At 45.5% G+C, this 14,648-nt stretch overlaps 1 protein-coding gene across 2 annotated transcripts in view; it reads right to left on the bottom strand.

Moving 5' to 3' along the window:
• Window positions 1-1,244: 1,244 nt before the first annotated feature.
• The window catches only part of Cdk6 (cyclin dependent kinase 6), a 178,791-nt gene continuing 165,387 nt past the window's right edge, over window positions 1,245-14,648 (bottom strand). For both annotated transcript variants that reach the window (XM_029535610.1, XM_021190849.2), the window contains exons 6-8: window positions 8,864-8,914; window positions 4,678-4,813; window positions 1,245-3,381 (exon numbers count right to left, since the gene is read on the bottom strand). In XM_029535610.1, coding sequence (XP_029391470.1) covers window positions 3,235-3,381; window positions 4,678-4,813; window positions 8,864-8,914 — 334 coding nt within the window. In that variant the 3' untranslated portion in view covers window positions 1,245-3,234. The remainder of the gene's footprint in view (window positions 3,382-4,677; window positions 4,814-8,863; window positions 8,915-14,648) is intronic.

The following is a 14,648-nucleotide window of genomic DNA, read 5'->3' as shown; positions in this document are numbered from 1 at the left end:
AACCAAACCCTGAACAGAAACTATTCGGTATATTCTTGCACTATTCCCACTAAAAGCTGCTTCAGTGGAACCTCAGGGCAGTAGGGTCTCCTCAGTGAATCACTGGTTAGATTCTGACAAAGACGTGTGAATGGATGAGGCCATATAAGGATAAGCTGCACGCAGTAAGCTCTTCAGTTTACTCTACATTTCCCTGGACTACTAAGGACCCCAATGGCAAGTCTCCTTGTGTGAAAACTGGGTTTCAGAGGTGTGAGCCTGACGTAGATACATATCCAGAGGGCACCTATGTGGACGAAGAGCTGGGGCTGAGGTGCCCTTTCTGCACCATCCACCACAATACGCCATGTTTCTAAGACCAACATGTCTATGATTTAAAAATATTACTCAAAGTTGGGGGTGGACTGAGGCGGGTAGTTCATGCCTTTAGTCCAAGCACACTCGAGACAGAGGCAAGTGGATCTCTGAGTTTGAGGCCAGCCTGGTCTACAGAGCAAACTCCAGGACAGCCAGGGCCACATAGAGAAACCCTGTCTAGAAAAAGCAAAGTAAACAACAACAACAAACTAAACAACCAACCAACCAAACCCAATAGCCAAACACATTAAACACATGCATACACACAAAGCCAACCCCCCCCACTACCCCACTACCCCACATACCAAAAGCTAAAACAATAAGCCCAAGACAGCTGACAAAAATGAAGTTAAACTCTATACTTAAAAACTCTAAAGAATACGGAAAGATTCCAGTTTAGGATAGCTGTATTTTGCTTGAGCAAAGCTAAGGAAAACAACGCTTTCTTTCTTTTTCTTTTTCTTTTCTTTTCTTTTTCTTTTTTTTTTTTTGCAAAAGCAAAACCCTCAAAATTATTTTCACTTTATCACATGGATGCTACCATAGAATGGCTTAGGCCTCAGTGCACTGAGTTTTATGGTTGATTTCTAGGCCCTAGCCAAAATGTCTGTGTTTTGGTTCCGGGTTGACTTTGTCTCAAGCATTGGCAGTGTTGTCAGCACAGCTGTAAGGACGAGGGCAGGACATTCTCACAGCCTAGCTTCTGTCTTCTTAAATTTTGTTTTTGGAAAAAAAAAATCCTTTCTTGTGATACTGAATCAGAAGAATGTAATGTAATGTTGAAGAAGAAGGAGAAGGAGAAGGAGAAGGAGAAGGAGAAGGAGAAGGAGAAGGAGAAGGAGAAGGAGAAGNGAAGGAGAAGGAGAAGGAGAAGGAGAAGAAGAAGAAGAAGAAGAAGAAGAAGAAGAAGAAGAAGAAGAAGAAGAAGAAGAAGAAGAAGAAGAAGATTCCCAACCTCCAAAGATCTCAGGAAAGTCATCTAATTCTTCTCCATACAAATAACCACATGCATTGCTCAGCTACGAGAAACACAGTAAGGCTCCATTATATACAAACACCATCTGGAGCCAACACTGCCGTGTGAAACATCAGGCATTCTTTCAAAGTTCCACAGTGAAACATCATCTAGTTTTTTACTTACATGCCCTCAAACAAGATTCAAAACTCAGCTCCACTTCCCCAAAGCTGCCTTCTCCACCTTCTATGGGGTAGTGCCAGTTTAGCACTAAGCCGTGGATAACAAGGCAAAGGCGGCACCGAATATAAAGGACTGAAAGAAAACAGTAAGGTACAGTTGTTTATAATGCCCAGGGTAGGCTGGCTCTGCAAAAAGCAGGGCTGACATGAGGCACCAGAAAAAAAACAAAAACCAAAACCACATCTTGTGGAACGGACAGGGAGATCACTTTAGAGGGTAAATAGTTATCTCTAGAAGAGAGGAAAAGACATTTCCTCAGACATTACACTGACAACATACACGTTAAAGATAGGACACACCAAGTGACAGTCGGTAGCAGTCTATATGTTGGTCACACGCAGAACAAGCACTCTACACTGCCCAGGTGACCTCAGTGACGGTGGGGGGTGGGGGGTGGGGGCAGAAGACTGTACTAAGAAGGCACAGGGGATACTATTAGGGTTGCGGAATGGGAGCCATACGCCCAAAGCCAGGCCATCTGCCGAGCATTCGGTGAAAGACGGTAAGCGTGCAAGCGGGTGTGGGATGGGGGGGGGGCAGCTGGGCCGTCTGTCGTTAGCCAGGCAGTGGCAGGAATATGAATTAGAAGTGCTGGTGGTTGAGAGCTTGGCACTACACAAGGCAGCGTGCGGCAGACGCGCCATGGTGGGAGGTGGAGACAGCTAAATGGTATTCCCGCCTCTAGTCAGAGCAGGAAGTGACTCCCTAAAACAAATTATCAAGAGACGCGAAGGAAATGATAACATTTCACACCAGAAAATATAGGTGCTCTCTATCTTTAAAACCTATCTGAGGTACACTCACTCCTTAAATCTATTGCAAGTAACAAGATACTTCTAGCATCTCCCCCCCCCCAAAAAAAAAAAAAAACAATTAAGTACTTACTGTGCTATATATAGGACCTGGGACACACTAAGTTCAGCTTTCCAAAGAGTAAAAAGAAGATGTATGCCTTAAAAAGTCTCTTAAAAGGTATTGGGGTTCCCCCCAATTTTGTGGTGTCTAAACCTTTATTGTCTACTGCTAGCAAAAGCTTTTGGACAGGAAGGTAACTCTGAGGACTTCGGTTCAACCTTCCTAACTGAACAAGACTCCGTTGTGAATCACCTTTCACTGAACAAGCCCTTCTTACTACCAGTCACCTCTACTCTTTAAAATTCAATTATTCTTGTTGTCTACAAAGAAAAAAAAAAAAAAAGTAACACTTGACGAGATCAGGGATCTTTGCCCTCCTCCTCCTCTCTTACACATACATACACATACGCACGCACGCACACTCACAAGTACCAAAGCAGGCCCAGCAGCTGCAGGCAGATTACATCCTAACTCAGCTGGGCCTGGAGTCCCACCCTACACTGGCAGCATTCAAGGTTAGAAAATGAAATGGCAGCACGATTGGTCAGCAGCTTCTCTTCGTCTGGAAACTTTCCAGGCTCTTGAAAACAGACAGACAAAACAAACAAGTGTACGCACGGACATAAAGCTGCAATCACTCTTGCATTGATCCCTGGACAGTAAACTAGGTGGTTTTCCTTGGGAAGGCAGAGCCCACCCAGAAGCTGGCCGTCGGAAGGCCGGCAGCCAGCCATCTCCAACTGCTCTGCGAGGCTTGCCGAGGGGACTCGCAGCCGCCAATGTGTTCAGATGACTGACGGAGCTCGCGGCATCCCCGAGGGACCTCAGGCTGTGTTCAGCCCCGAGGCGCTCTGGTTGGAGGACAGGTGAGTGTGCAGGTTGTCCTTGTGTCTCTCCAGATCTTGGAAGTACGGGTGATTCAGGGCGCCGTAGGCGGATATCCTTTTGGCTGGATTAAACGTCAGGCATTTCTGCAATAAAGAGAACATGCGGTGTGAACCGTAACGCGGCACACACTGGACCTTGGAGGAAAGTCTTGGAAAAGGTGGCTAACAGTTTCCCACAGTTCTATTTGGGGAGCGAAGTCACCGGCAGGATCGGGAACTAAGTAAGACACCCCGACACGAGAAGTGCGGCTTCTGTAAAAATAATCTGGTTAACAGACACCTGACTTAAAATTACCTTTTAGTATCACAACTTACACAAGGGTTGAGTACTTCAGCAGGCTGGGAGGAACATTCTCATCTTTCTTCAAGCTGCCCCCGGCCACATAACTGACCTAGGCCTTTGGTCATGGTTCTATTCACCTCCACGAGAAAAACATGCCACCCGGCAGGGTGGGATACACAGAGACACGCAGGTTTTGATGGACCCATGATCTGAATCAAGAGGACAGGCTCCTAATTCAGGATCAAAACAGACTTATTCCTTACAGGGCTCTGACTCCGAGAACAGAGAAGGAAGAAAGGCCTTCTGTGTCCACAGGAAGGACACTACACACAACACCAACAATGAGGAGTTTGAATTTCAAAAGACAAAAGTGCTTATTTAAAACAAAAACGAAAGCTTAATTTTAAATATAAGTATTCATGTCTCTCTGTGTGGGAATGTGCGTTTGAACCCAGGCGCCTGTGGGGCCAAGCGTGTCTGTGGAGCTGGAGTTCCAGGCTGCTGTAAGCTGCTGGGTACAGGTGTTGGGAACTGAATTGGGCCCTCTGCACAAATGATACTTTTTGTTTTTTTGTTTTTTTTCGAGACAGGGTTTCTCTGTATAGCCCTGGCTGTCCTGGAACTCACTTTATAGACCAGGCTGGCCTCGAACTCAGAAATCCACCTGTCTCTGCCTCCCGAGTGCTGGGATTAAAGGCGTGTGCCACCACGCCGGGCAATACATGTTCTAGAGAGTGGAGACACCTCTCCAGCCCTAGGATCTTGTTTTAAACGGGATATCTTATATGTGAATGGCACACAAGGTCCTTATTCAGTAAATCAATAACTACAAGTATTGTTACTTGGTTCCTTTGGGGGAAAATATTTTGCAAAGATGTGACTAGCACGTTGTTTCAAGTGGCATGAAACTTTAAGCGAAGAAATGCAATTTCTTGTCCAGAAGCCTTTGCCCAAGGAATCTAGAGTCTCATAAAGCTCTGTCCAAATACACATTCAAGTGTTGAGAGCTGGGTTAGGAAGACATTGCAGAATCAAAACCCACCAGCTGGAAACAGAACCCACAGAAAAGAGCCCAGTCTCCCATCCCGGGAACTTACCAGAAGTAGGTCTTTGCCTAGTTCGTCAATATCTGTCACAAACTTCTCGATGGGTTGGGCAGATTTGGAATGAAAAGCCTGCCGGGGAAGGGCCACATCCCTAGGCCAGTCTTCCTCCCCTGGGAGTCCAATGACGCTATGGAAGAACCAGATGGGAACGTAAAGGCTGGCGGTTTAAACATGACCGTCCTTACCAAATCTTAGAGCAGGCAAATGATATGGGGCAGGCACAGGGAGAGCCTCACCTCGTGGCAGAAAAGGACTTCTCATTTACCCTACTGCAAACTTCACTGACAGGAGGAAGCGCATCTGTCCCTGGCAGCAGACACCCCCCCACTCCCCAGGTGAATGGCACTGGTGTAGGCAGGGAGAAGTCCCGGCTTAGTGATGGGGCAGGGCGCCCCCTGGTGTAAGTCTTGGTGTAGTGACTAGGCAGGGCCTGCTATTCCGAAGGACGCCCGTCTGGATATACAATGTCTTCACCTACACCCGAAGCTTTGCTTTGTGGTCTGATACAACCGTTCTATGAAAACACTAGCTCATCCAGCACGGCTTGTGACACACATGACTTTGGCTGAGGTTCTTAAATGAAAGAGTCATTTTCTAAACCATTACATAAATTAGACTCAAAGATAAGGTTAAAAGCTATGTGGTGCCCGTTTCGTGCAAGCGCGGTGTAACGGTATTCCAGAGTGAGAAACGGTCAATTAGAAAGGGTATCATTTAGATTTCCCCTGACTACCATTCTGGGATCAGAAGTGTGGAGGAAACAGCGAGTCATAAAAGAGCTTTGGAAATAGGCAGACGTGGCTTCAAATTCAGCACCTGCCCTTAACTGACAGGTAAGGACAAATTTTATGACAACTATGAGCCCTGGTGTCTTTATGGATGTGACAACAATAATTTATGGTTACAATGAGGGTTGGCGGTAATTTATTGAAACTGCATATTACAGTACCATTTTTTACTAATTAATGGTAAGCAGGTGGCCCTATATAATTTATCCAGGTGTACTATTATTTATAGTTTATGTATAGGTGCTAACTCTGAGTAACTCTGAACTAAAAGAAGACAAAAATCACAGTTTAGTGGAAAGGATATGTAGTAACCCAGATACTGATCCAAACTATTTTAACCCTAATTAGAAATGGTGCTGGCCTGAATTAAGGTTCTGTTCTGACTTCCTGAAGCACAGGCCTAGAAGGCGTGATCACAAGCTTCGTTAAACGTCACAGGATCTACAGGGCTTTATCACCGTTCCCTTTCCTTTACAGAGCCCAGGTCGCAGACCTCCCTGGAAAGAGCAGCTTCACCATCGCCAGTGCACATGCCCCTGGGTGCCAAGGCAAGACATTAACTCTGTCTCCACTGGGCATCTGCAGAGAGTTACATTACTCAGGCATACAAAGACTCATGGATAGACTTCCTGGAATCAATGAGCAAAATCATGACTACTGAGTGCTCAATAGCCAGGTCTATAGTGGGTAATGAAGGGATAAAAATGTCATCATAACCACAAAAGGTAACATGGGGGTGGGTTTGGGTAGTATGGGATATGGCAGAAGAGTAAAAGAATACTCTGTAACTTATTACAGACAGTTTGAAATGTGTGCCCTTTTATACAAGGACTTTAGTACATCCTCATTATCAGCCACTTAGGAATGGATTGTAATGATGCTTAGACTTCAAATCACTTTATTGACAGCATCTTTCTTTTGAGATAGTGTTTCACTAGGTATCCCAGGCTGGTCTCAAGCTGAAAGACCTCCTGTCTCAGCCTCCTGAGTGTTATTAGTAGCTTTGAACATACCTGTTGATTTGAAACCTTATGAACACAGCAGTCAGAAGCCAAACACTTTCAGAGAAACAGTCTGTCTGCCTGTCTGATATGCAAATACACATTAACTACACCTAATGCATGGATACATACCACACTCATACATAAATACATACAAATAAAACTTAGAGCCTATTGTCTTCTCCAACTCCCGTAAAAAGCTGCGAGAGACACACAGGTCAGGTGTGCCACCTCACTGTAGGGATGGGAAGACAAACTGAGGAAGGAGAATGCCTGCCCAGGTCACACACTGTGCGGACAGCCTCGGCTCTCCTCACTCCGTGTTCAGCATCTTTTTACCTCTACTTAACTGTGATACTGCTCTTAGAAAACGCTCTAAATGCTGCGGCCTAACTGCTTTCCTTCTGAAGCACTCAGTGTTCTCTGAAAGTAGAAATGTCTCTACAGCTCAAGAGTGTGAGACTATGACTTTCCTCAGGGGGAAAAAAATCAGCTTCCTGTCCAATAAGGACTGTCATGGCCCTTAACAAGCATAACGAAATCATGACAGGTTCATTTGGAAAGGCCTGCATCATGATTCTCTATTTGGACGGTTGGATAGAATCTGTAAACGTTCACTGTTTACACCGGGAAGACCTACAGGGCACAGACTGTGTGTATAAACGGCTGTGGTGGAAATCATGAAGTAGTTTAGCTGTGACGCTAGGGTGCAGCATTGTCCTTTTCCTGCTGAGAGCACTGTTCAGAGAAATGAAACAAAGCCAGAAACCACGGAGTGTAATCTAAAGTCTCCAAACATACAAGGCTTTCCAGCTGCTCTTCTGTTAGCTATGTGGGAGTGCCAGGCCTTGGCCAAAAGTCAAGCAGGCTTTCCCACGGGACAAGCAAAATGTCCCTTCTGTCCTACTGCATTGCCTTCGTGGTCTGAGAGTACACGTGGTGCTACGGGTCCAGAGACTGGGTGCTGGAGGTGGCTAGGAATCCCACCAGGCATAAGGAAGGGAGAGCAGGTGATGGTCTCCAGGGCCCAGCCGGCAAACGCCACCAAGACCACCTTTCTGCTCAATAGGGTAATACTAGAACGTTTTTATTCCCGGGTCCCTCTTGAAGATCACATGCATACAGGACACATTCCACAGTCTCAGAGTCCAGTGGTTAGCTACAGGAGCTTGCCACGCATCGGCAGCCTAACAAAAGGCTCGGTGGAGAAAGTACCCTCTTTATAGTACCGACAGGAGGTAAGGTACTGGTGACTGCCCAGGACCTGGGAAGTCCCAGGCCAGACCAGACCAGTTCCTGAAAGAACCTCAGCTTTGGGGTGAATTCCAGGTTTGAGGCAATCACATTTAAATAGGTAACTGTAGGGACACTGTTTGGACATGGGTAGAGGGAAGGGGTCTAATAGATTTTAAATTCCATTAAAAACACTCATGATTGAGATTCATAAAAGTCTTATCGGTGGTGATTTTTAGCCAGGACCCCATCTCTTTCCATTTTCCCTCTCTTGGGGTGGGACTCGGCAAAAGGATGCCACACAGCATGCCTTGTGAGAAGGAAGGCCCGGTTACATTCTCGTGACATGAAAAGCATGCACAAACACGCAGGTACGAATGAAGTTTGCAAATCACCAGAGAGCAATGGAGCAAACAACCGGAAGCAATTGAGCGAGCCGGAGAACATACTGCACGGAGAGACTGGAGTCCCTTCCATCGCTCAGGCGGAAAAAGTTAAAGAAGAAAGGAGTTCAGTCAGCAATTGGGAGCTGGGCACGGTGCAATAAATCCACTCTAGGGCGCTTCGTGTGACTTCCTCTCACGCAGTCAATCAGCTATAGACTAAGATGAGAACTCAGACTATTCCCTGCTTTGGTGTTCTCAGGGAGTGTGTGTGTGTGGGGGGGACGTGACTGGCTAGCATTCTGTCCTCTGCTGTGGAATGCAAAGCAAACCCAACAGGAACGATCAGGTTATCCTCAATGGGAACAGGATGTCGATTTGGACAGGCTGGGGTCCTACACCACCAAGTGTCCCATCTCTTACGAGAGGTAAATTTGATGTGACCACAAGCAGCCAGCACATCTGTACCACGGAGCGGGAGCTCAGAGCTCAGCCAAGCACGGAAAAGCAGCAAAGACCCACCCAGGCAACACGAAAGCATTCAGGGTACAGCATGGAGGCTACGCGTCATGACTGGGCCCCGTGCGACACAGCTCTTCTACCTTGTCCTCACACAACTAGTTAGACTGCCTGCAGCAGCAGCAGCAGCAGCAGCAGCAGCAGCAGCAGCAGCAGCAGCAGCAGCTTGGAGCAAGGAAGATAAGAGAGGAAGGTCAGAGGAAAGCCGCTGCAAATGCTTCATGTGATGGACGACTATAAAAGTATTACTTACTCCAAGATTTTCCCTAGTTGATCCACGTCCGAACTTCCACGGAAAAGAGGCCTGCAAGGATAAAGAGGACATCTTCAAGTCAGGCATTTCCTGGAAGTACATTCCAATTATCTGTCATTAGCACCTCTCAGCAGCAAGCAAGATGCTCTTTTACTGACAGGAGCAAGGAGTGTGATCACCCCTCTCTGGTCAAGGGAGGCTTTCTGTGCATTTTCCTCGCAGCAGGGCCTCTCCTGGTTGCTGTGCTGTCTCCCGTTCAGAACCGTGTGTGTCCTGTTTGCAGCAGATGCGGTGACAAAGCTACCACGCTCTGCCTACAGGCCTGGGTTTTACAGTTCAGTGTAATTTAGCAATAGGGTGGAGCCCATCTCAGTCCGAGCCTCCCACTAAAGGTATGTGGGAGTCCCAAGGCTACCCTCAGCGTGCCGTTCACACCCAGGGTCCTTCCATGTGTCTCTCTCTCATCTGTCCTGGATCCGAGAGCGTGCAGCTCGCCGCTTCCTTAGTACTATACTTGCTAACCGCCACGTGTTCAGAGGCAACTGTGTCCTCTTCTGAACTCAAAGCCTTCCTTATCTACAGCAGCCATTTCACTAGCAATGAAATAGACTCCCTTTGTGACATTTCTGGTGTTTTCCCAAGTAGACCAAATAGTCCTTTGAGTGTGGGGACATTGTAGACATTACTAGATTTACTCCCCATAAGTCTTGTCCTAATACTTTCCCCTAATTGACACACAGTTATTATTATTATTAATTTATTATTATTGTACATCTGTAGTACACAAGTAAATCTTCCTCAACTCTTTGTTTGGTGAACATAAACAGCTTTTTTGTCTCCTTTTAATATTTGAATATTTTTGAGTGAGAGCTTCTCTCCAAAGCCCGCTCTTGCCTGGAGTTCATTATGTGGACTCAGGGTAGCCTCAAATGCACCATCCTTCTGCCTCAGAGCCTCTAGTGCCAAACCACTATAACTGGCTCTATTTATTAACCTACTCAAAATATTGATGATTATCATCAAGAATTATATTCCTAATTATATCATATATTACATTATATAAAGTGTATATGTGTTGATGGCAACCAACCCCACATGTAAGAAGCGTGTAATCCATTACTGAGGCTGCGACCTTACTAGCCTTTAAACGGGTCTCAAAAAAAAAATCAGCCAAGCAGAAAGTGAAGATGTGCTCCGAAGCCTGAGCCGAGCATCTCGTGGTTATGTCGAAACCCCGATTTTCATCACAAATGTTCTCTTAGCTCAGCTCTCTGCAGCTAAGCCACTGGGGAAGAGCAGCGTGGGGCTCTGGGAGGGGGTACTTCAGAGTCCTGGCATTTCACAAGCTAGGGCTGTGGGAGCCTGTCATCAGACTGCGCTCTGAAGGTCCACGAGCCTTGCAATTCTTGTTCTACTTCAACAAGAGACAAAACAACCCACCAGCTAACTACCACTCACTGTGTACTCACTCACAGCTGCTATGGTCTGAATGTGGGTGTCAGGCAACCCTGGGACGAGGTGGAGGGAAGGGGACTGGCGCTCCAAGGAGAGGAAAAATGCACCTGTCTTGGCTGAGCTCGAATACGTGGGAGGGATCCACCTCCTAATCTAATAGCCTATCCTGAAGGTTAAGATGTTTTCAATGCGCAGGTTTGGGGGAGGACGGATCAGCTCCGGTCATGGAAACCCAGTCCCCTCAGTTTTTGACTTGCTTCTATCCTAGCAAAGTTTTCCATGACATCCTAGGGGGGAAAAATGTTCATTTTACTGTTGGGTGCTCCAGCAGAGGGCACCAGGACTGATATGCTACTATTGTGTTATCTCTACCTATTGGCTGGATTTGGGCTATAGGATGAACTGTGTTGGGCCATCTTTGAATTAGCCATTGCTTCCTCTAGTGACAAGTGCAACAAGCAGGGCCTCAGTGACAGCTCCTGCTCTGTGAACTTTCAGGATGATGATGTCCTTTGTGGAGACTGAAATCTCTCGGATGCAGCAACTCAGGGTACCAGAATGAATGAGTGTCGTCCCTTTGGAGAAATCTGGTGCATGTGACCCTGAACTCTGTCATTTGGCTTTGCAGCAGATACGGTTTGCCTGCAGTTACACAGAACTGCTGAGAGGTGACTGTATGCAGTGAAATGTCAGCTGCCAGTAAAATGGTTTATTGGATGCAGATACATAGACAACAGACAGGAACATGAGCGCATGTTGGAGGGAAGGGGCTAAGAAGCTAATTATAAACATGATGGAAATATTCGAACAATCTAGTTACTAGAGGAGGATTATGACTAGTCCACATGAGCTGGTTTAAGTCTACAGGAGGCCATCTGTGCCCAGGAGGAGAATGGTGGGTAACAAGAATGCGTGCCTGTATCCTGCTCAAAGCTTGATGTGCAGCAGAAGGACATGGAGAGAGGAGGCGAGGATCTCGGTCTCTCTCTGATGCTCTCGGGCTTAAAAAGATCTCAGAGGCCAGTCTGTGTCTTCTGAGGAGACAAGGAGGGATGTAGGCTGACTGTAGCCAATGAATAATTATTCCCCTTTGTTAGACAACCTCAAGTGACCTGCTTAAGGTCAGGTTAAACATGTTCAAACAGAAGTATGGATACAAACCGTGTGTGTGTGTGTGTGTGTGTGTGTGTGTGTGTGTGTGTGTGTGTGTGTGTGTATACACTGAACTCAGCACCTGCTACCAGGCCCTCCACAACCACCCGTGTTATCTCTGTGTCCAGCCTTAAGGAAAGAAGACTTTAGAGCATGTTTTTTGGTTTAATGTCGCCCCCTAGGTGACATTTTGTAATTATGGAAATGGCTCAGCTGACTGACAGAGACGGGGATGGGGGTGAGGGTGGGAGTGGGGAAGAAATGAGCTGACTTGGCGGATCTTTATGACTGGGAGGAAGGAAGCAGAGGGCGGAAGGGACAAATAAATAGAATGACAGAAAGAAGTAAAGGGGGCGAGACAGAGACAAACCAGATGAGGCCCATACAACCTCAAATCTATTTCACAGCATGGCCTGAGACAGGCTGTGTGTCCCAGGATCCCAAAGGGACCTTAGAGAGGTCCTACAGGAGGAATGAGGACAGACAGGGATGCTTGATGGTACCCAGTGGGACAAAGGCACACAGGAGAAAGAACTAGTGTATGTTTCTTTTTAAACCAAAAGAAAGGGTGTGCAGAGCAAAACCGTTTTACCTCTTTTTCCATCCACCCTCTGGATCACAGGCGTACTAATTCTTTTAAATACATTATTTAAAAATCAGCAATAGAGATACTCTATTGAAAGAAGCAGATCTTTTTTAAATTTCAAATATACGTCTGTACACGCATTTTTTTTTTTTCTGGCTCAGTAATACAATACAAAAATAGTTACTGCCTAAAATGAGCATATAAGGAAAACCGTTTTTTTTTTTATTACATAGGACATTACCAAAGACCATGAGTTTCACACATTATATTATTATTATTATCATGAACTACGATTACTTTAGACGACTTTCCGATCACTTAAGCATAAACCTTTATATAGCAGCACCTTCTGCCAAAGACACCAGGTGGCTCTTCAGTCCTTAACCCTCACTCTGCCTTTCCTCTGACCCAGCTGAAGATGCTTCCTTTGCTTTATAAGACTCACCTATACTCGCCACTTCTCTCCCTCCCTCCCTCCCTCCCTCCCTCCTTATTTTAAAAGCTGGTTTTAAGAACTAGATCAACCTGCAAATAGAACTTCTAAGTGATTTTACAAGTGAGCCCAGCAGAAAGCTACCCTCAAGGGCTTTGGAAGCATAAGTCTGTGTTATGGTTTATGCTTATTTTCATATTGTAACCTGTACTCTAAGATAAACACTAAACTAACACTAAACACTTAAAACTGAATCAACCAGATGGGCCTCAAGCTGGCGTTTTGATTAGACGCTAGTCACCTGACAGGTGGCCCCTCTTCATTTTTCATCACTGGGCTCGCTTTCCTCCACAGGGCAAGAGAAGGGCTTCCTGCAAATTACTGTGCATTTGCAAGAGCTCAGAAGAATAATCATGTCCTAAAACTCCCTTGGTTGTTATAGTGGATGCATTCTTTCAGCTTGTTACAACTGCCCTAATAACAATACATCTCTCAAATTACCTATATGCCAACACAAAGCCACCCCCCCCCCACTGCCAACTTAACGGGGACGCACCAGCTCTTCCCAGACCCCAGCATGGCCCTTCCCAAGTTCTTGGCTTGATATGCGCAGATTCCTTACTTACTGCTCAACTCACGCACACAGAACAGGGTCAAACTTTATTCTTTAAATCCCACACATAAAGAAGCAACTGGAAGCACCCTCACCATCTCTCATGAGAAGGAAGAACAGCTGTTTCATGAATGCTAGCATAACTAAAACTAAAATAATATAAAAGTAATTCTGCTAGCCCAGAACTGTCATTCATCGGCTCCGTGTACCCCTCAGCTCTGTGCATATGTGGTTATGTGTGTATAATCTACCTTATATTCATCTCTTGAGATGACTGCACATTCTTTTTAAAGTTTTGACTATGTATTTGCAAATATGTGTGCATACATATACAGATACATACACATACTTATTACTTTCATCATAATAAGGTCCAGATGTGAAAATTGTTAGATCTAGACTTGGCAATCAATAGGTACTCAGTAAACACAGAAAGAAGAAATACATATTTAAAACAATAAATGACACGTGCTGATCAATTGAGATGTAAGACAAACGTAGACGCAACTACAGAAAACAGAGCACACTTTGTCTGTGCTGTGAATGGCTGTCAGGGTTGCTTTGGTAAAGAAAAGGTTCGCACATGCATGAGAGCAGGAGTTCAAACTCTCAGGACCCATGAAAAGCCAGGTCCAGAGGTGTGCGAATGTATCCCATTTGTTCCAGAGCACCAATGCTGACATGGGAGGCAGAGAAGGAAAGACTACCCTAAAATCTGTGGGCCAGCTAGCCTGTGTGGGCAGCGTCAGAGAGCACCAAGGCCAAGTCCTACAGGGTTCAAAGGCAAGGACCAATACTTGAGATGCCCTCTGACTGCCACGGGTACTCACCCCTCCCATGATCATTTATTTGCACAAATTCTTTAATTTATAGACATGGATCTTTTCCTATTTTGAACTCTCACACGAGCTAGGGATTTGTCATGATGTCACACTTTGAAACCAACTTATTTGTCAATATTTGTATGTGTGTGGGCAATGCCTGGAAATGGAGTTTTATTCATTTTCATGACTATTATGAATAATGATTTTAGCTTATTTCCAAGTTTTTACGTTAGATATTCCATTTCATACCTTACAACAGTTAATGTGAAGATAAAACTGTATTAACCTATTATTTGTTATTTTTTTTATGATGTGTATACACGACTGTCACAGTGCATGTGTGGCGGTCAGAGGTCAGCTTTTAGGCCATGGCCCTGTCCTTCCATTGTTTGGGTGCAGGAGACTAAACTCAAGTTCTCAGGTTTGGCAACTTTAGTCACTAAGCCATCTTTGATAGCCTTGAAATCCTTTGTGAAAGAAATTCATTTCACTTATTTAGCTAAGCAAGCATTTTCTCCTACTACAGGAGGGTATTACAAAATCCAATGGCAAAATTGTTCTCAATGCCATCTATGGCACTGCCAGGCAAAACAAGCTCATCTTTTTGGTGTTTATTGGCAAGGCTTTTCCTCAAGCCTCTCTTGAAATCTTCCCTACATGTCTTTCTTCTTGTGTGTGGTCTCTCTCTCTCTCTCTCTCTCTCTCTCTCTCTCTCTCTCTCT

Source organism: Mus pahari, chromosome 2 (assembly GCF_900095145.1).
Source record: "Mus pahari chromosome 2, PAHARI_EIJ_v1.1, whole genome shotgun sequence".
Taxonomy (NCBI): Eukaryota; Metazoa; Chordata; class Mammalia; order Rodentia; family Muridae; genus Mus; species Mus pahari.
The sequence above is the reverse complement of the archived record's forward strand: the minus strand, read 5'-3'. Positions and strand labels throughout refer to the sequence as shown.